This window comes from Pipra filicauda, unplaced genomic scaffold, assembly GCF_003945595.2.
Source record: "Pipra filicauda isolate LSUMZ 115617 unplaced genomic scaffold, ASM394559v2 scaffold734_size124207_pilon, whole genome shotgun sequence".
In the NCBI taxonomy this organism is placed as follows: domain Eukaryota; kingdom Metazoa; phylum Chordata; class Aves; order Passeriformes; family Pipridae; genus Pipra; species Pipra filicauda.
The window spans coordinates 20455-42825 of NW_024104903.1; the positions used below are offsets into that span (position 1 = coordinate 20455).

A 22371-nucleotide genomic window follows, 5' to 3' on the forward strand; every position below is an offset into this window, starting at 1 on the left:
ATTGGCTGGGTGGGAAATACGAGGTGGTGACAGTGCCAGAACAGGTTTGAGCTGTTCTGTCAGACCCGGGCTTGGATTGGGGGTGAAATGAGAGGGAGGGGAAAATCTCAGAGTTCTACATTTCAGGGGGTTTTGTGCCCTTTCACCTCCAGGAGAGGAGAAAGTTTTGCAGGTGCAAGGATGTGAAATGAAAAAATGTGGGAGGGAGGAGAAGGATCCTGGATTAAAAAGCAGCTTCATGTTGCAGGGGGATAAAATTCACCTTGGCACGAGCCAAGTGTACTCTAACCACCCCTAGGTGGGTGAATCTTGGTCTGGGAGAGAACATCTCACTTGGGAATGTGGGAGTTTTTTTTATCCCAAATTCCTTCAGTTGGCTCTGTCTCAGTTTCTCTGGGGCACAAACGTAAACTGCCCGGGCACGGATTTAGGGAATGGGTCATTTCCTAGAAAACAGGCAGTAAGGAAAGATGATGCTGGGCCAGACTCTTGAGTGTGCTGGAGGAGGTGGTACCAACCTTCCTGGAGCTCTTCCTGTGTTGGGATGACATTCCAACTGCTGCAGGGACCGACGGCACCGACCGCTCGTGCTGCTTTTCACCTAATTAGCTGGTTTTAGACCTAAAAAAAAAGTGATCCCAGCATGTCCCTGGCAACATTCCCACATCCCAGCACCTCCCAGGTGTGAACAAGCTGTTGGATTGGCAGCAAAAGCCTTCTGGCACCTCAGGGCTGATGTTCAGGTTGCTCCAGTGCAAAGCTCCTGGTGCTTCCCACGTGTTCTTGTGTTTAAGCTGTCACTGTTTTGGTTGGGAATTTGGGGTTTTAAATGCATTTCTTTAAAACTAGGAGTGTTTTTTTTTCTGGGAATCAGTGACTTGAGGATTTTTGGAGTTTGTCAAGGGTGTGGTTCTGCTGAGATGATGTTCCTTGAGCCCTGTGTTGGGGTCGGGAGCTCTGAGACACAAGGAACCAGTTCGGTCCCAGTGGATGGGAGATGGTTTTCTGCCCACCTTGAAGTGCTTTCTGGCTTTTCAAAGAGGTTAAACTGAATATTTGTCATGAAGCGGGATGGAAAGTTTTTATTCCATCCCAGATGGATGCTTAGAGAAGCTGTGGCTGCCCCATCCCTGGAATTGTTCAGGTTAGACAGGACTTGGAGCAGCCTGGGGCAGTGGAAGGTGTCCCTGCCTATAACAGGGGTTTGGAACTGGATGAGCTTTAAGGTTCCTTTCAATCCAAACCATTCTGTGATTCTCTAAAATAAGGACATAATTCCTGTTAAGTCCCCACAAAACCAGTGCTCCTGTCTCCCAGGAGCAGGAAAAAGAGGAGCAAGATGCAGTGGGATGAGCACTGGGGATGTCTCCGTATCACTGTGGATGTTCCCACCCAACCAGTAGATTTATTAATTCTTTTTTTAGAATTTCCTACAGGAAAAAAGGTCTCTAGAACATCATGTGAGAGAAGAGCTGCTCAGGAGCAGGATGGTGTCCTCACCACACACCCCTGAGAGCAGGATCCCTCTCCCAGGGGAGAGGGTTATTTGTTGACTCCCAGTTTAACCCTGGGAAGCCATTCCCTGTGTCCTGTCCCTCCATCCCTTGTCCCAAGTCCCTCTCCAGCTCTCCTGGAGCCCCTTTAGGCCCTGCAAGGGACTCTCAGGTCTCCCTGGAGCCTTCTCTTCTCTAAGTGAACATTCCCAGCTCTCCCAGCCTGGCTCCAGAGCAGAGGGGCTCCAGCCCTTGGAGCATCTCCGTGGCCTCCTCTGGACCTGCTCCAGCAGCTCCAGATCCTTGTGCTGATGATCCCAGAGCTGGATGCAGAACTCCAGCTCTGGTGCCCCGATATAAGGATGGTTTGAGGGTGTCCAAAGTCTCTCCCCATAGAAGTTCTTTGAGCAGCTGGAGGCTCCAGAGGGGCTCAATCCCTTCCTGGTGCTTCTCCATAAGCATCCTGGAGCCACGGGAACATAAATCCCCGGGACAGAGCCGTGGACAGTGGGAAATTTCCCACATGGTGCTCTTTCCTGGGAATGCTGTGGGGGCAACACATGATCCTCAAGGATGAAAATTGTGCATCCTTTTTCCCAGAGCCACTTTCCATAGCCTGGCCTTGGAAACACCATTCCCTGGGGATGATCTGAGTCGTGGAATTCTTTAGCTTGGAAAACACCTTTAAGTTCCTCCAATCCAACCTTTCCCTGCCGTGTTCACCATCACACCAAGTCCCCAAGTGCTGCTTTTCCAAGCCTTTTAAATCCCTCCATTGGGAATTGAGGGGTTTTTTTGAGAGATACCAGATGGTTTTAGGTCTTGGAGAGCTCAGGTGGAGGCTCATCCCTACAGTATTCCAACCTGGGTTCCCAAGGGGCTGATTATTCCAGGGTCTTGCTATTCCCAGGCTGGAATTGAGGGGTTTTTTTGAGGGATACCAGGTGGTTTTTGGTCTTCGTGAGCTCAAGGGGAGACTCATCCCTGCAGGATCCCAGCCTGGGTTCTCAGGAGGCTGAGTATTCCAGGTTCCCGCTGTTCCCATGCTGGAATTGAGGTGTTTTTTGAGGGATACCAGGTGGTTTTAGGTCTTAGAACTTCATCAGTGAGCTCATCCCTGCCACATTCCAGCTTGGATTCTTGGAGGGCTGCGCTGCTGGGAGTATTCCAGGTTCCTGCTCTTCCCATGCTGGAATTGAGGTGTTTTTTTTAGGGATACCAGGGGGATTTAGGTCTTGGTGAGCTCAGGTGGAGGCTTATCCCTCCAGGATTCCAGCCTGGGTTCCCAGGGGGGCTGATTATCCCAGGTTCCTGCTCTTCCTATGCTGGAATTGAGGGGTTTTTTGAGGGATAGAAGGTGGTTTTAGGTCTTAGAATTTCATTGGTGAGCTCAGGTGGAGGCTCATCCCTACAGAATTCCAGCCTGGGTTCCCGGGGAGGCTGATTATTCCAGGTTATTGCTCTTCCCATGCTGGAATTGAGGGTTCCTTGGGGGAAGGACAGTCGTGGGCTCTTTCATCTGCTCAGGGATGGGTTCTTCCTACGGAGGAGCTGCAGAGAGACGAGTTTTTGGCTGATTCATCCCAGCTGGTGCCGAGAGAGGAGTGGGTGGGATGACAACTCCTCCTGCTGGATCTGCTCCCTGGGGAAGGGAGGGTTGGAAAACAAACCAGTGGGATCTGGCAGACGCTGAGAGGTGGGAAAAGCCCCGTGAGGGTTTGAGGGAGAGCAAGGGGAAGGCTTTCCAGAGGGTTCTTTCTCCTCTTGCCTTCTTCCCAGAAGGGTCTGATGTCACAAAAAAATGAAAAAAAAAGAAAAAATAATAGGGGAAAAATGGACCAGAAACTTCCAAGTGGGATGTTTTTTATCGGTCTGAGAGGAAAGGGATGAGAAAACATTTGAGTTGTCACTGCTGTGGTTCAGAGTCTGTCTCTGAACTCATGAATTTCCTTTCCCAACATGTTTTAGAGGCAGACAGGAGCGTGTCTGTGGTTTGGCATCGATAAAATATGTGTTTAAGGAGCTCCCTGCGTTTATTTTGTCCCTCAGCCAAGATCAGCCTGATGTAAAACAAACCCAAATTGGAGAGACGTCCCCCTGTGCCACGTGCCTGGAAGTGCAGCTCTGCCGGTGATCCCAGGGAAGCAAACAATTAACCCGGGAGAAATTGGATCCCTGGGATAAACCCAAGGACTGGCTAAGGAGGGGCAGGGGAAAGGCTTCCAAGGAAGGATCCAACTCCAGGATATCAGGTTTGTGCCCTGTGAAGGAGAACTGACACTTGCTGTGGGCTCAGGAAGGAGGTGGCTGCACATCCAGGGTATCCCACTGGGAATGAGAGGATAACACACAGCCTGGCTCTTCCTAAAGTTGCTTTTTTAGCCCTAACAGGGATGTTTTTGTCCAATGATTATTTAAATCAAAATAAAGACTCAAGAAGGGCTTGGCTGAGCTTGTCTCAGGCTCCAAGAATGGCTTCTCCAGGCCTTAATCCTGAGCCTCTGCAAGCTGGGACATGAGAAATCCCAATAAATTACTTAGTTAATATTCTTAATCCGGGTCTGGATTAAGCTGCAGTTATGATTGATTAGCTTGGCTGAGAAAGAAGCCTTTGGATAAGTTGCTCTCCCAGCTGCCATGAGCCTGGAAAGAGAGGGATCATGGAATCATAGAATGGTTTGGGTTGGAAGGGAGCTGAAAAATCATTGTCTTCCAACCCCCTGCCATGGGCAGGGACACCTTCCACTAGCCCAGGTTGCTCCAGCCTGGCCTTGGACACTTCCAGGGATGGGGCAGCCACAGCTTCTTTGGGAATTCCATCCCAGCCCCTCCCCACCCTCCCAGCCAAAAATTCCTTCCCTATATCCCACCTAACCCTGCCCTCTGGCAGTGGGAAGCCATTCCCTCTGTCCTAGTGATCTGTGGGTGCAAAGAATTCCTCTTCCATGTGATGTGAGCTCCCTGCGGAGCTTCCAGAGGTTCCCAGGGATTGCCCCGTGCTGCAGGAGGCAGACAGCTGATGCCTTCCCAAAAAAAATGCCGTGATTCCAGCTGGGTGGTGGCACTTGGGGTGCCCCTCCCTTGCCAACAGGGCAGGAGCTTTTCCTGCCAAGGTGGGAGAGACAAGGAAGTCTCTCCTCCTACCCCAGAGGTCACTTAGAGCCGAATGAGCTCATGGATTTGGGGTTTTTGTTTGGGTTTTAAAGCTGTTCTGTGTCATCTCTCCCACCTATTTCTCAAGCTTTAAGTGGACTCTTTAACCCCTCAAGGCTTGGTTTGCCCAAGTGGGCCGGAATGGGGTGGTAATTACCTCCAACAGCTTTAATTAGTGCTCCTGGTTCATCCTTGGGGGTCCCCCAGGCAGGAACAGATCCCGACTTCCCACAGTTCATTCCTGGTGCTGGAAGCACCACTTGGGTTGGAGGGAGGACCTGGAGGGGTTAAATCTCCCCTTCCACCCCTCTCCTGAGCATCCTTGAATCCCACATTGTCTCCAGTTCTTTATTCAGAAGGATTTCTGACAAAACCAGGCCTGGCAGGAACTCAGGTGCCCTGAAGAAGAAAATCTGGTGCTGGGGGGGAGATTTGAGGGGGGTGAGGGGACATTTGAAGGGAGTGAGGGGACATTTGAGGGGGGTGAGGTGACATTTGAAGGGATGAGGAGACATTTGAAGGGGCTGAGGGGGGATTTGAAGGAGGTGAGGGGATGTGAACTGGACCCAGAAGTTCTGACCACTCTTCCTTGCCCAGGAACTTTTCAGAATCCTGTTTTTTTTAATTGGCCTTCTCCTCCTTCTCCCGTGGGATCCTATACTGAATCACACAGCCATGATTTAGTTCCATTTTCCTTTTATTTCCTTCTTCTTTATTATTTTTCTTTCTATTATCACCTTTCAAAGAACTTCCACAAGGGCTGTGCTGGGTCATCCTCGGAGTCCCTTCCTGTGTGCTGGGGGAAAAACAAAATAACAACACAAAAGTGACAAAACCGAGAGATTTAATTCCAAAAATAGAACAGGGAAGAGCTTGGTCCAGTTTTTCCTTTTTGAAAGTCCAAGACAGGGTTGTTTTTTATCCTGTGCTGCTTTAATTGGATGTTGTCTTCGGGGTAATTCTTTTTCCCAAAAATCCCATTTGTAGCACAGGATCCAGCTCTGGGGTTTCCCAGAATAAGAAGGATGTGGAGCTGCTGGAGCAGGTCCAGAGGAGGCCACGGAGATGCTCCAAAGGCTGGAGCCCCTCTGCTCTGGAGCCAGGCTGGGAGAGCTGGGAATGTCCAACCTGGAGAAGAGAAGGCTCCAGGGAGACCTGAGAGCTCCTTCCAAGGGCCTAAAGGGGCTCCAGGAGAGCTGGAGAGGGATTTGGGACAAGGGATGGAGGGACAGGACACAGGGAATGGCTTCCCACTGCCAGAGGGTTAGACGGGATATTGGGAAGGAATTCTTGGTTGGGAGGGTGGGGAGGGTCTGGAATGGAATTCCCAGAGAAGCTGTGGCTGCCCCATCCCTGGAAGTGTCCAAGGCCAGGTTGGAGTAACCTGGGATAGCAGGAGGTATTCCTGCCCATGGAATGAGATGGTTTTTAAGGTCCCTTCCAAATCATCCTGGGATTTTGATGGACTCTCAGCTTTCTCCCAAGTTTGTAAAACCTCTGGATTGAGCCTGGTTGGACTGGCTCTGACTGAGCTCCTCTTGAGCTGCCTGAGGGTTTATTTTTTTAATCTTGGCTGAGTGGGAAGAGCAATTTTTCAAATTAACCGAGTGTTTCTGGCTCATCTGCTGGACTTTTGGGCATCTTTGTGTTGAGGGGCCGTAGATTTATAGAAATAGCAAAAACCAAGCTATAATTCCCTGCAAAATGAGATATTTGTCACTCTGACCCAAGGACAGAGAGAAGAGGAGTGGAGTGGAGATGTGGGATGTGGAGAGGAGGGAGGGATGGGGTGATGGGATGGGGCTTGGGATGGAACTGGAGGTCCCTTGGCTGGAAATTGTTCACTCAGCTGAAGAATTGAAGAGCTGGAGCTGAACTGGGCTGGGTTTAGGGATAATAAACAGGGAAAAAAGGAGCGCCTGACACATGGAAAATCACGGCCTGGGGTAAATTGAGATGTAACAAAGGGCTGCAGAGCAGTTAAAATCAGTTAAATAATCAGTTAAAATCAGTTAAAATCAGTTAAAAAATCAGTTAAAATCAGTAAAAAATCAGTTAAAAAATCAGTTAAAAAATCAGTTAAAAATCAGTTAAAATCAGTTAAAAAATCAGTTAAGAATCAGTTAAAAAAATCAGTTAAAAAAATCAGTTAAAAAAATCAGTTAAAAAAATCAGTTAAAAAAATCAGTTAAAAAAATCAGTTAAAAAAGCATTAAAAAAAAAAGAGACAAAATTCATAAACACAATTGGAGTCCTCTCATCCATTTTGCTTCCATCAGAACCCTAATTTTCCAGGTTTACCCTTTTTTATGTGCTTTGGGTTCTGGAATCGTCTCTCCCATGATGGGCTTGAAAATGATCCTCAGCACTGACACCCAAGAGCTGGAATTCCCAAGGGTGAGGGAAAGCTGAGAAGAAAATGAGATAAATAAGTTTTTCTCTCTGTGAAAAGGTGTGAGGAGCTCCCTGGACAACCTTTGTGCTTTTCCCAGCATCACAGAATGGTTTGGGTTGGAAGGGATCCTAAAGATCATGGAATTCCAACCCTCTGCCACGGGATATATTTAATTTCCAGCTCACTGGATGTATTTATATTTATGTAATATATGTTATATATCATTTATATTTATGTATTGGAGGTATATATATATTTATATTGGATATATTTAATTTCCAGCTCACTGGATATATTTATAATTATATAATATATATAATACATAATTTATACTTCTGTATTGGATATATATACACATATTTATTTATATTGAATATATAACCTTCCACTATCCCAGAATGCTCCAATCTGGCCTTGGACACTTCCAGGGATGGAGCAGCCACAGCTTCTCTGGGATTTCTATTCCAGCACTTCACCACCCTCCCAGGGAAGAATTTCTTCCCAGTGTCTCATCCTAACATTCCCTCAGCATCCAGATAAAATAATTCCAAGATGTTTGTTATTTATTCTCTTTTTTTTTTTTTTTTTTTTTTTTATGGAGAGCTGACTCACAGCAGGGTTTGGAACAGGTTGTTCATGGAAATACAAATTGAGGTGAATTTGTAGGAGGAGGATCCAATCCAGCCCTAGATCTGAATGTGTCCCTCAGTGTTTCAGGCAGGCAGAGATTCCTGAAACTTTATAGGAGACAAAAAAAGCCTGGAAAAATAATGCGTTTGGATTCCTAATGGTATTGTTCTAGTTTGGTCTTGATAAGATCACGGGGAAGGAAAATCAGGGAACAAAACACCCTGGGACACTTCCTGGCCGTGGAGTCAACTGGTGACTCTCCAGGAAAGGATTTCTCTCCCTCTAAAATAAGAAGGAGGAATCCAAAATCCCGACTGGAAAGCAGAGATGGGACTTTCAGGGACAGTCAGGTCAAAAGAGTGTGAAGAATGAAACAGTGTGGGCAGTTGTGGGGCTGGGCATGGATTTTCCATGTGTTATGGATATGGACATAACTGGCTCCAGGAGAGATCCTCTGTGGTGTCATTCCAGCCCCAGGGCAGCTGGAAACATCCTCTGGATGTGGTGACATCCTCTGGAGCTTCTCACCACTTGGATACACCTATTAATGTATGATTACAGGTATAATCTTTTAGCTGACTTAATCCAGACCCAGCCAGGATTTGGGCAATCCAGGAGTTCCAGAGACACCCTGAAATCAGGGAATCCTCCTAACCAGAGGTCTGGGATGGCCCTGGGGCACCATTTCCCTGCTCTGCTTGAAAAGAGGAAGCCAAAGGGCAGGTTCCCAGGAGGATTTCAACACCTTGGTGTGATCTGGCCCATGCTTGGATCCTGACCTGGAGCATCTCTTCCCCACAGGGGCACCCTGTGCTGGGTTAGGAACTGGCTGGAGGGCTGGGCCCAGAGAGTGGTGGGGATGGAGCTGCATCCAGTTGGGATCCGGTCACCAGTGGTGTCCCCAGGGATCAGTGCTGGGCCCAGTCCTGTTTAATGTCTTTATTGGTGATTTAGATGAGGGGATCAAGTGAACCATCAGCAAATTTGCAGATGACACCAAGCTGGGGAGGAGTGTTGATCTGCTGGAAGGCAGGAGGGCTCTGCAGAGGGACCTGGATAGGTTGGAGAGTTGAGTTGATTCCAATGGGATGAGGTTCAACAAGGCCAAGGGCCGGGTCCTGCACTTTGGCCACAACAACCCCTGGCAGCTCCACGGGCTGGGACAGAGTGGCTGGAGAGCAGCCAGGCAGGAAGGGAGCTGGGATTTGGGATGGGCAGGAAGCTGAACAGGAGCCAGAGTGTGCCCAGGTGGGCAAGAAGGCCAATGGATCCTGGCCTGAATCAGGAAGAGTGTGGCCAACAGGTCCAAGGAAGTGATTCTTCCCCTGGACTCAGTGCTGGTGAGGCCTCCCCTGGAGTGCTGTGTCCAGCTCTGGGCCCTCAGCTCAGGAAGGACATGGAGGTCCTGGAGCAGGTGCAGAGAAGAGCAACGAGGCTGGGGAAGGGTCTGGAGCACAATTCCCATGAGGAGAGGCTGAGGGAGCTGGGACTGTTCAGCCTGGAGAAGAGGAGGCTCAGAGGAGACCTCCTCACTCTCTGCAACTCCCTGAAAAGAGGTTGTAGCCAGGTGGGGGTTGGTCTCTTTTCCCAGGCAACAATCAGCAAGACAAGAGGGCTCAGTCTTAAGCTGTGCCAGGGGAGGTTTAGGTTGGATATTAGAAAGAATTTCTTTCCAGAGAGGATAATCAGCCATTGGAATGGGCTGCCCAGGGAGGGGGTGGATTCTCCGTCCCTGGAGGTTTTTAAGATAAGACTGGATGTGGCATCAGTGCCATGGTCTGGGAACCGCAGCGGTGTTGGATCAAGGGTTGGACTTGATGATCTCGGAGGTCCCTTCCAACCCAGCTGATTCTATGATTCTATGACTCCCACGGGAAGCACCTGGAATGGGGAATGTGTGGGAGATCGGCAGGAGTAGCCCCAGGGACCGAGTTCTTTGATGATTTGACGTGGAAAGGGTCGAAAACTGGGTTAGTTTGCAGCAAATCCAGGGGTGGGATCAGCTCCAAATTCCTCTTGGCTTCCCGACAGCTGAGCGTGGGACACCTGTGAGGGTCTGAGGTGACAGATCTGTGGCAGAGGGGTGGGGGTGACACCTCACTATGCTGTCCTGATTTTGGGGAGGTGACAACCGTGAAGGATATGAAGAACGAGACTTGTGTTGTGGTAAATCCCTGCAGCAAAGGGGAAAGATGGAGAAAAAGAAGGAAAAAATCATCCTTCATCCACTGTCTGGACCCAAGGAAGGGAAAAGCTGGAGCTTGAACTCCCCCAGGAGCTGCTCAACACACAGAGCCACCTCTTCTCCTCCCTGGAGTGCTCCAAAGTGTTTTCCCTGCCGAAAAATGGGAGAAGCAGGAGAAGGGGGAGGGTTCTGTGTTGGCTCAGCCTCTTCCTCCCACCAAACCTGCCCAAAATGACCCAGACAGGGTTAAATTCTGCAGTTGTTCCAAAGGGTTTTATTTAGGGCTGGAAAATCCCTGGTGGTGACATGGTGGAACCAATTCCATCCTGCAGCTCCTGGTGCGGTGGAAATCGGGTAGGGAACAGGGACACGTGGATTGGGAGAGATGGAGTTATGTGGGAACCTTCTGAGATGTCACCTAAGTGAGGTGACCACAGGGAAGCCCAGTAGTTAAAAACATCAGGGCAAAGAAAAGGGAGAGGTCCCAAAAGAAAAGGGAGAAATCCCAAAAGAAGAGGAAGAGATCCCATGAGCCCAAGCCCGGATGTTCCTGTCCTTCCTTGATGCTCATTGGATATATTTTTTATATTTATAATGATTTATGATATAATGTATATTATATAATGTATATTTATATATTGGGTGTATATATATATATTTATATTGGATATATTTAATTTCCAGCTCATTAGATATATTTATTATTATAATTATATAATATATATAATATATAATTTATATTTATGTATTAGATATATTTAACTTCCAGGTCAAATGATATATGCATATTTACATTTTTAATTATAATGATATAGGATATATTATATAACCTATATATTGGAAGGATATTTATTTATACTGGATATATTTAATTTCCAGCTCATTGGATATAGTTATATTTACAATTATATAATATATTTCATATATATAATTTATATTTATATATTGAATATATATTTATCTATATTAGATATAGTTAATTTCCAGCTCATTGAGTAGATTTATATTAACAATTATATAATACATATTGTATATATAATTTATATTTATATATTCCACACGTATATTTATTTATATTGGATATATTTAATTTCCAGCTCACTGGATAGAGATCCTATTTGCAATTATATAATACAGATTATATATATATATATTTATATATATAATATATTATATATAATTAATATTTTTATGTTGGATATATATTTATCTATATTGGATATATTTAATTTCCAGCTCATTGGATAGATTCCTATTTACAATTATATAATACATATTATATATATTATTTATATTTATATATTCCACACATATATTTATTTATATTGGACATATTTAATTTCCAGCTCATTGGATAGATTCCTATTTACAATTATATATATTAATATATATATAATATATATATAATATATATATTACATATATTATATATAATTAATACTTATATATTGGATATATATTTATTTATATTAGATATATTTAATTTCCATCTCATTGGACATATTTATAATTACACTATATATATATAATTTATATTTATATCTTGCACATATATATTTATTTATATTGGATATATTTCATTTCCAGCCTCGTTTCTGCCCCGTTATCCCAGATCCTGGCACACATTTTTCCAGCTCCCTGCCCTTTCCCAGCCAGGCACTGCCTTCCACGCTCCAGTTGTGCCACCCGAGGTGACACCACCCCCCTCAGTGTCCCGTGTGCCTCCGAGGAAATTCCAGCCATGGCACTGCCACCCTCCCACCTGCCTCACACATACCCGAGCCTGGGATGGGACCTTCCCAATTAACTATCCCAAATTTACGGCTCCATAACCCCTAAAATGCCAAGTGGCCAATTTTGGACCTTTGTCCACCATCCCACTTGTCCATCCAACCCCTCCTGCCAGCAGAGCCGTGCTGGAGCACCTCCCACGGCCCTGCTGAGGGCTCCCTGAGGAGCAGATCTGAATCCCTGGAGCTGATCATTCCTCTCCGGGATGTGTTTGTGCCACCAGTCCTTGGAATCGAGGGAACAAACCTTGTTAATCACAGAAAGGATTTAACTGCAAGGGAACTTCGGGATCATCCCGTTCCACCCCCTGCCATGGGCAGGGACACCTTCCACTATCCCAGGTTGCTCCAAGCCCCATCCACCCCCTGCCATGGGCAGGGACACCTTCCACTATCCCAGGTTGCTCCAAGCCCCATCCAAGCTGGCCTTGGACACTTGCATGGATGAGTCGTCCACAACCACTCCTGAAGAGTAACACAATTATTTTTCCATTTTTCCTGTCAAAAACCAGTCAAATTTAGATCAAACCAGATCAAACCCTGCTTTATCAGCACAGAGCTTTTCCAGGGTGCTCCCACCTCCGCAGGACACGGAGCCTTGACTTCCCAGGCTGACTTCCAGACTCATCCCTGCAAGATGAATTCCCTGGAACAGGTCCTGCTCTTGGGTCACTGCCTTGTGACATCTGGGAGCAGTGACACACCTCCCCTGGCATTCCCATTGGCATTCCCTCCCTATTCCCACTGGCATTCCGGCCCTGAGCCTGGCAGCATTCCATCTCTTGGGCAAGCACTGTGGCTTCTCCTCCCCACACCCACGTGTCTGGCCATCGGAGAGGAATGGTTGGAGCTCTTGGGGTTATCAGGGCTGACTTCACCATCCTGTTGATCCTGTTTGACGTCAGCAGAGCTGGTGGTTCAACATCAGGGGCAGAAACCTCAAAAATAGCTGCGAATCCACCCCAAAAAATGCTCAGTGCAATAACCCCCCACTTTTTTTTTTCCCCCTTGAAAAAGAAGCTGCTCTGAGGTTTGGGGTCTCCTTGAACTTCCTCTGGCCATGCCTTCACTGTGATGGGCAGTGGCTGGTCCCACCAGATGGTCTAAATACCTTGGATGAGCATCACCCCTCCTTGAGGAGCTCTTGTTCATCTGATTTATCTCCTGCCAAGACACTGATGCTGGCCCCCAAATATTTAACCCTCAGCTCATCCATCTAATCTTCCACATGTTTGTGGAGCCTCTCCCTTTTCTCCTTCTGCTTCTCCATCTTCTAAATCCCAGGCTGGGAGTTGCAATGATTGGTCCAAATGTTTTGGATGAGCATCATCCCTCCTTGAGGAATTCTTGCTCCTCTGATTTACCTCCTGACAAGAAACCAATGTTGCCCCCAATCATTAAACCCTCACCTCATCCATCTAATCCTTCTTCCACGTGTTTTTCTCCTTGAAGAGGAATCTGCTCTGGGTTTGGTGTCTCCTTGAACTTCCTCTGGCCATGCCTTCACTGCGATGGGCAATGATTGATCCCATAGATGTTCTAAAGCCTTGGATGAGCATCACCCTCCTTGAGGAGCTCTTGTTCATCTATCTCCTGCCAAGACACTGATGTTGGCCCCCAAATATTTAACCCTCAGCTCAACCCATCTAATCTTCCACATGTTTTTGGAGCCTCTCTCTCTTCTTCTTCTGCTTCTCCATCTTCTAAATCCCAGTCTGGGAGTTGCAATGATTGGTCCCACCAGATGTTCCAAATGTTTTGGATGAGCATCATCCCTCCTTGAGGAATTCTTGCTCCTCTGAGTTATCTCCTGCCAAGAAACCAATGTTGGTCCCAATCATTAAACCCTCACCTCATCCATCTAATCCTTCTTCCACGTGTTTTTCTCCTTGAAGAGGAATCTGCTCTGGGTTTGGTGTCTCCTTGAACTTCCTCTGGCCATGCCTTCACTGCGATGGGCAATGATTGATCCCATAGATGCTCTAAAGCCTTGGATGAGCATCACCCCTCCTTGAGGAACTCTTGTTCATCTATCTCCTGCCAAGACACTGATGTTGGCCCCCAAATATTTAACCCTCAGCTCAACCCATCTAATCTTCCACATGTTTTTGGAGCCTCTCCCTTTTCTCCTTCTGCTTCTCCATCTTCTAAATCCCAGTCTGGGAGTTGCAATGATTGGTCCCACCAGATGTTCCAAATGTTTTGGATGAGCATCATCCCTCCTTGAGGAATTCTTGCTCCTCTGATTTATCTCCTGCCAAGAAACCAATGTTGGTCCCAATCATTAAACCCTCACCTCATCCATCTAATCCTTCTTCCACGTGTTTTTCTCCTTGAAGAGGAATCTGCTCTGGGTTTGGTGTCTCCTTGAACTTCCTCTGGCCATGCCTTCACTGCGATGGGCAATGATTGATCCCATAGATGTTCTAAATACCTTGGATGAGCTCCTTGAGGGGCTCTTGCTCATCTGATTTATCTCCTGACAAGAGACTAATGTTGGCCCCCAATCATTTAACCCTCACCCTCGTCCATCTAATCTTTCTTCCACCTGTTTTTGGAGCCTCTGCCTCTTCTCCTTCTGCTTCTCCATCTTCTAAATGCCAGGCTGGGAGTTGCAGTGGGTCTCTGTTCCCTTTCCTTGCAGGGTGGAGGACAAAAGGGATGAGCAGACACCTGATTGCACAAGTGGCTTCTCTCCAAGGGGCTCCTCCTGCTTCACCCTCCCTGCTCCTCGGTGGCTTGATGAGTTGGTGATTCACGGAGATGAATCTGATATCCAGCACTAAACCTTCTGGGAACTCTTTCCTTGGAAGCAGAAGTGGGACAGGCAGGCAAAGGGAAGCCCTGGAAGGGGTGAAGTTCTCAGCTCCAGCTCCACCTAAACCATAATCCTGCAGAGAAATCCTCAAGGCTGAGAACATCAGGTCTGGCTGGGATCTGGCAGGGCTTGGAATTGGATGCTCCGTGTAGAGAAGGGGCACAAAGATATTTTGAACCCTTGCTGGAAGTGTTCAAGGCCAGGTTGGGTGGGGATTTGAGGTGGTCTAATGGAGGGTGTCCCTGCCCACGGCAGAGGGGTGAAACAAGATGGTCTTCAATGTCTCTTCCAACCCATCCTGTGATTCTATAATTTAGGACTTTGTAGGTAACCAGCAGCTTTTAGAGGCAAAGAAGGCATTGTAAGACATTTCTTGTTTAGGTTGTCACCATAAGTGGGTAATAATCTAAAATGGGTTTAACCTGACTGTAGATATTGAGACTTCTCCAGGTCTAAACCCTGGAAATGCCCTTGGCATTAATCCACGGGGACGAAGCCCTTAATTTATGCCCTTTTCCTTTGAGTGTTTGCCTTCACTGAACTCTCCAACCACAGATCAGATGGAGCTGAGCAGAACAAAAGCCCCACTCAGTGCACCAGCAGGACTTCCAGCCTGACCAAGGGTAAATTAAAGCATTAAATCCAACAAATGGGGCGAATTCCCGTGGGGCTTTCACTCCTCTCAGCCCGGAGGTGAGAAAACAACCCACGTGCATTCCTGGCCTCTCACCCAGCTCGTGATCCCTGCCCACTGTTTCCAAATCGCTGTCTTCATCATCAGCCAGCTCAAAGGCAGGGAAGATATATATCCTGTCCCCAGGTGAGGGTGTTTTTCCTGGGCTGTGGAGACGACGGGGAGAAGATGAAGGGCTCTCTCCTTGCGGTGCTGGCTTTGATCCTCTGCGCGGCTCCAGGTGAGGTGACACCCTTTGCTCCCGGATAAAATATCCTGGAGTGGTTTAGAGGCAGGGACATTCCTATCCATGGGAGAGGTTCAGCCTCAGCTCTTGTGTTGCAGCAGCTGAAGGACATGGGGCTCCTCTTTGGGTTTTATTATCCGTCATCTCGGGCGGAAGACGCGGATTTTCCGCCTGGAAATTTCCCTGTCAAGGCTTTTTATGGATTTTTTAATGGGATTTTTATGGAAACAAAGAAAAAAAAAAAAAAAAGGAGGCAGTTGCCACTGCTCTGCCTCTAAGAGACTTTGCCGGGAGTTTGTCTGTTGAGGCGGTGCAAGATTGTGGTCGTTTCTAAATCTTGATGAAGACGACACGACACGACAGCAACTCTGAACAGCTGGTTCCCACTCTGGAAGCAGCAGCTGGATAGGGCCACACCTACAACATCTGGCCTTGTGCAGCTCTTCCTACCCATCTCGGAGACCCGGGAAGCTCCCTGATTTCAGAGATTTTCGGGAAAAAGTTGGGGGGTTAAGGAGAAGTCATGAACTGAATGGGTTAAGCAGCTTTATGGTGGGATATTTGGGTTTTGCATCTTATTTGTGCTGTAGATGATTCATTTTATTTCACAGTGTGGTGGTAAATTAAATCAAAGCCCTTTTAAGGAATGGGATCTTATGTCCTCTCTAGACCAGACAATCCAGCAACCAGAGAGAATTAAATCTTATCCTCGCTTTGTAAAGAGGGATGGGGCTTGCCAGCGCTTGGAATTCTGCCACGTTGTCTGGTGCAGAGAAAGAATTCCTTGGAATAGTTATTTCTGTCTCATTGTGGCCTAAGAATACCTTTCTGCTATTTAGCTTTGTTCACTCACCAGAATAGAGGTTCTGACAGATTTCCAAGCGTTAACAAGGCCTGGGAGACAGAGAGTTTGTCCTCGGTGCCAAAATGAAGACTGGGCTAATCCACGCTGGATAATCCAGGCAGGAAAAATGAAGTGTTACATTGCACGTGTTTTAGGGCTGAGTTCTCCCAGCAAAGAGTTAAAAGCCCTTCTCCTCACCTTCTTTTTTCCTTAATCCAGGTATTGGATGTATTTTTGAGGGCATTGATGTCCCACCGAAGGACGAGGGCATGGGAGCCTGACTTCTTTAGGCTGTGGAGGTCCCAATTAACTCTCTTCATCTGCCTTAGGTTTTCTGCCTAATTAGGCTGCAGCCTAATAGTCTCCAGAACTAGGAAAGGTGACCCCAGGCCTTGGAACACTGTTGTAGATCCTCCAGCAGTTCCTGCCCTTCCCCGCTCCAGGCATCACATCAAACTCAGTGTCCTCGGCCCATCAAACTGAAGGAGGGAAATTTAGTTTAGATATTGGGAAGGAATTCTTCCCTGGCAGGGTGGGGAGGCCCTGGCACAGGTTGCCCAGGGAAGCTGTGGCTGCCCCATCCCTGGAAGTGTCCAAGGCCAGCTTGGATGGGGCTTGGAGCGACCCGGGCTAGTGGAAGGTGTCCCTGCCCATGGCAGGTTGAAACTGGATGATCTTTCAGGTCCCTTGCAACCCAAACCATGCCATGATTCTATGATTGTTGTGTTATTTTGAGCCCCCTGGCCCTTTGGGGTGTTATTTGGAGTGCAGGGCAGGACTTGGGTGTGTGCACAGGTGTGTGACCCTGACCCACGTGTTGGTGCAAATATTCCAGTGTGGGGATGGAAGAGTGGGTTGGGTCTTTGAGTTCCATCCCTCCCATCAGACCTGCACCTCATGCATTTGAGACTCAGTGAAAAGAAGGTGATAATTTTTGCTGCCAGGGCTGGTGGCATTTCACAGAATCCCAAAATCCTTCAGGTTGGAAAAGACCTCCAAGGTCATCAAGTCCAACCTGTGACCCATCCCCACCTTGTCCACCAGCCCAGGGCACTGAGTGCCATGTCCAGGCCTTCCTTGGACACCTCCAGGGATGGGGACTCCAAACCTCCCTGGGCAGCCCCTTCCAATGTTTGACAACCCTTTCCTTGAAGAAATTCATCCTGATGCCCAAACCGAACCTCTCCTGGCGCAGCTTGAGATTGTTTCCTCTCCTGTCCCTTGTTCCCTGGGAGCAGGGCCTGACCAGCTCCCCCTCTTGTCAGGGAGTTGCAGAGAGCAAAAAGGTCCCCCCTGAGCCTCCTTTTCTCCAGGACGAGCCCCTCCAGCTCCCTCAGCTGCTCCAGCCCCTTCCCCAGCTCCATTCCCTTCCCTGGACATGCTCCAGCCCCTCAATGTCTTTCTTGTCCCAAGGGGCCTAAAACCGATTCCAGGATTCAAGGTGTGGCCTCACCAGCGTTGAATACAGAGGGACAACCCCTTCCCTGATTTTCTGATGATTTTTTCCTCCATCTTCCATGTCTTGTGTCCCCTCCTGCAGCCAATGCCCTGTATTGCTACACCTGCAACTGGGAACAAAGCAACTGGAGCTGCCTGAAGGCCGAGAAGTGCTCGGAGAAGGACGAGTACTGTGTGACCAACGTGGCCTCTGTAGGGATTGGTAGGTGCTGGTTGTGTGTCCCCTCCTGAGGACTCGGGAATGGGATGTGGGGTTTGGGCTGGATTTGTCATGGTTGCCCTGTGGTGATGGATGGGTTGAGGAGTCACTGGGAGGTGGAGTCCTTGGTGGCCCAGCCTGGCAGTGCTGAAGGTTTGAAATGCTCCTCCCCATCACACTGAGATTGTCCTTTGTTTCATTCCTGCATGGAAAGGCAGGGGGACAGTGGGAGAAGGGGAAGGATCCTTCAGAGAAAGAATAAGTAAATTTGAACCTTGGTTAGACAAGGAGATGGAAAGAAACGAGTAGTGGGGGTGGATGAGAAGGTCTAGAGAGATGGAGAATCAGGGAATTGTTAAAGCTGGAAAAGACCTCTAAGGTCATCAAATCCAACCGTCAGTGCACCACCACCATGTTCACCACTAAACTGTGTCCTCAAATGTCAAATCCACACATTTTTTGAACACTTTCAGGGATGGTGAGTCCACCAGTGCCCTGGGCACTGTCCCTTGTTCCCTGGGAGCAGAGCCTGACCTCCCCTGGCTCCCCCCTCCTGTCAGGGAGTTGGAGAGAGCAAAAAGGTCCCCCCTGAGCCTCCTTTTCTCCAGGATGAGCCTCCCCAGCTCCCTCAGCTGCTCCAGCCCCTTCCCCAGCTCCGTTCCCTTCTCTGGACACTCTCTGACCCCTCATCTTTGTCATGAGGCGCCCAAAACTGATCCCAGGATTTGAGGTGTGGCCTCACCAGCGCCAGGAGAGGGGAAGGATCCCTTCCCTGGTCCTGCAGGTCACACTATTTCTGACACAAGCCAGATACAGAGGAGAACAGAATTATTTCCTTCAGGCAGAGAAACCTGGGAATGTGTTTCCAATCCAGGGCTGAATCCACAGATCCCATCCTATACCTTGGACACAAGGGTTCACATTGGGAAGTGCCCAGCAAGGACATTGAATGCCTTGTGTGGGGGTCAGCAACAATTGTTGGGCTGTGGTGGGACTGGGGTGGGTCTCATGGGGGGACAGTGGGACCCATTAATCCATCTCCCTCCTGTGAAAGCTGGAGGAGAACTCCCTAAACTCCCATCGCTGATCCCGCTCTCTCCCTCCCTCCCTCGGCCAAGGCTTTTTGTCTCTGTGGAAGAGGATCACCAAGAAGTGCTCTGAGACCTGCCCACACCACAACTTCAGCCTGGGCCTGGCTTCCTACACCTCCTACTGCTGCCAAACCTTCCTGTGCAACCTGAGTGCGTGCCCGGGGCCCAGGCTGGCCCGGCAGTGAGGTGCCAGGGAGCCCCATCCCGGTGTCCTTCTTCACCTGCTCCATGCTGAGGGAAGAAAGGGGGCTCCTGAAGGCCTGAAGAGCATGGCCAGATTCCCCCAGGAGGGCATGGCCACGGAACATGCTGTGGAATAGATAAAATATTATGGTCAGCACCTCCTGCCCTGTGTTGCCTCCTGACCTGTGGCTTCTCACTCGATTCTCACACCCCAGCTCTGTCACCTCAGCAGCTTCCTGGAGGAATGGCCCTGCTCTATCCTGCTACCTGGGGCAGGGAGGTGCTGCTTCTGCATCTCCTGCATCTCTAGAGGGGTTTCTGCTGCAGTTTTGTCTTATTTTGGGTGCAGCTGGAGCCACGGAGCGGCAGCTTCCAGGCTGAGGGAGGGGAGGGGGCAAAAATAACAACCAGCTCAGAGGGGAAACTGTGCAAACTCGTGGGTTTGTTGCCAGGGAAGGGGAAAAGCTTCCTGGGTGAAAGAGCCTGAGCCTGTGATGGGTGAGAGTCACAGCTCCCCCCTTGCACCTCTCACCCTGCTCTGTCCATCCTCTCCCTCCCCAGCTTGGGCACAGTGACACCCCCAGAGCCCCAGGAACAGGCAGACACGTCACCCACACCCCTCCTCTTCCTCTTGGCTCTGCCTCGGGTGCCACATTTCTTCTCAAAATGATGCTTCTCTGCACATCTGCACAAACATCTGCTTGGTTTTGGCCCCACCTCCACTTCCAACATCCCTGGGAATCCCTTTCTCCACGTTGCCCTTCTGTTGCTGGAGCCGAGTGGCCTCACCTCGGGCCAGCACTGCCCCGGCCTTCCCACTTGGAATTGTGTCTTCCAGAAACCCCTTCATTTATCTTTCCCTCTGACATCCCCCCAAAATCGACTGTAGAGTAATCACAGAATCGTGGAATGTCCTGAGTTGGAAGGCAACCACGAGGATCATCCAAGTCCAACCCCAAGAATCCCACCACGTGCCTGAGAGCTTTTTCCAAGTGCTCCTGGAACTCTGGCAGGCTTGGGGCTGTGACCACTTCCCTGAGGAGATTGTTCCAGCGCCCAACCACCCTCTGGATGAAGAACCTTTTCCTAAAATCCAGCCTAACCCTCCCCTGACACAGCTCCAGCCGTTCCCTCCGGTCCTGTTGCTGCTCCAAGAGAGCAGAGATCGGAGCTGCTCCTTCACCTCCCCTCGTGAAAACTATTTGGGTCGAGCTGCTGAGGAACATTCCAGAGGTTTTGTAAGGAAAAAAAAAATGAAATTTCACAGCAGCCAAATATTTCATGCAGATGTTTCCAGAGCCTGCAGAGAAATGAGGGTAAAAAGAAGCCGAAAAGAACGACGACGAGAGCAGAGATTTTTTTCATTGCCGAAGCGTCTCTGTTTTCCCCCAGGCAGCATTTTTTTGGGGAGGGAGGGAGGGAATTTTGCTCTGGAAAGTGCTTTAACTCTGTTCAGCTCGGGCTCCCGAGTGCACAAACCGTTTGTGAGCCAAGGGGTGACGTTCTGTGTTGTGTTTGGAACCCAACCCTTGGTAAACAAGGGGGACAAAAGGGGCTTTGAGCCGAGCTGAGCGGGGCCGCCTCGGGCTGCTGGAGCTTTTCTTCTCAAGTGCTGCAGAACAGGAACCCTCAGAGATGTGTCTCTCTCTAATTAATCCACTTCTCTCCAGCCCACCTGGATGCTGCCCAGGGAAAGGCACTTCCATCCCTCCAGAGCTGGAGTGGGGAAAAATAATTTCCAACCTGGATTTCTTGGTTTTAATTGTCAAGTGATTTATAAGCTGGATTTCTTGAAGCTGGATCCCTCTGTGTTGGGGGTTAATTAAAGCCCTGTCAAGCCCCTATATAGGGGTTAATTAAACCCCTAATGAGCCTCTATTTAAGGGTTAATTAAACCCCTGTCGAGCCCCTATTTGAGAATTAATTTAAAACACGATCTCGACCCTTTGTCCCGGTTGATTTTAAAGCCAGGTCGGGTGTTGTATTTTCCCCTCTCTGCTGCAGAAATGAGATAAAATCAGAATTTTTTTATTAAAAAAAAAAACAAAACCAAAAAAAAAAAGTCCAGAGAAGAGCAACAAGGCTGGTGAAGGGACTGGAGCACAAGTCCTGTAGGCAATTCACCCCCTTCTAACCCTTTTTTAGATCCCCATCCCTCCCAAATCCTCTTTAGTAATCCACATTTCTTACCCTGAAGCAACCCAAGCCCCCTCCCCTCCCTCCACCCAAAGCTCTAATTTACCCATCACATGACGTTTTCTCATAAAAAGAAGAAGAAAAACAACGACAAAATAATAATAAAAAAAAAGGGACTTGTGTGGTTTTCCTCCCGTGGGCCGGAATTATTCAGCTCTCTGAAAGCACCGAGGAGTCCCAGTTGGACAGACTCTAATAATTAATATTTCATTGGATTGGATTTACAAGTCCTGCAGTAGCGGAGCTCCCCCCACCCCACCCCCAGCCTTCAGGAGAACACAAAAGGATGGTTTTTTGCTGCTTTAAAGCTAAAACTGGCTGGGTTCCAGGTTTTTTTGACTTGATTTGCTGGTTTTTTGCAGCAAAAAAACCCCTCTTTTATATCCCCTGGGTGATATGAGGGGAAATAAATCGTCCTGGGCAGGGCTGAGCAGCAAAGGGGTATTTTTTTACGGTGACAGGACAAGGGGGAATGGCTTTAAACTAAAAGAGAGGAGGTTTACATGGAATATTAGGAAGAAAATCTTTAATTTGAGGGTGGGGAGGCCCCGGCACAGGTTGCCCAGAGGAGCTGTGGCTGCTCCATCCCTGAAAGTGTCCAAGGCCAGGTTGGACAGGGCTTGGAGCAACCTGGGATAGTGGGAGGTGTCCCTGCCCATGGCAGGGGAGTGGAACTGGATCGTCTTTAAGGTCCCTTCCAAATAAAATCATTCCATGATTCCATGATTCCCTTGCCCAAAGGCCACTGCAGCTCAAGCACATGGAAATCTCCCCTTCTCCTATTCCATAAAATTCCATGATTCCCTTGCCCAAAGGCCACTGCAGCTCAAGCCCATGGAAATCTGCCCTTCTGCCATTCCATAAAATTCCATGATTCCCTTGCCCAAAGGCCACTGCAGCTTGAGCACATGGAAATCTGCCCTTCTGCCATTCCATAAAATTCCATGTTTCCCCTGCCCAAAGGCCACTGCAGCTCAAGCCCATGGAAATCTGCCCTTCTCCTGTGGTCCAAACCT

General features: G+C 48.5%; 1 protein-coding gene across 1 annotated transcript; it reads left to right on the top strand.

Moving 5' to 3' along the window:
- The first annotated feature begins 643 nt into the window (after window positions 1-643).
- LOC113990976 (lymphocyte antigen 6E-like) lies at window positions 644-19292 on the top strand. Its single transcript, XM_039389510.1, has 4 exons — window positions 644-682; window positions 3634-3745; window positions 17769-17888; window positions 19004-19292. The coding sequence occupies exons 1-4, from the start codon at window positions 644-646 to the stop codon at window positions 19159-19161; spliced, it is 429 nt and encodes a 142-aa protein (XP_039245444.1). The 3' UTR covers window positions 19162-19292.
- The last annotated feature ends 3079 nt before the right edge of the window (window positions 19293-22371 follow it).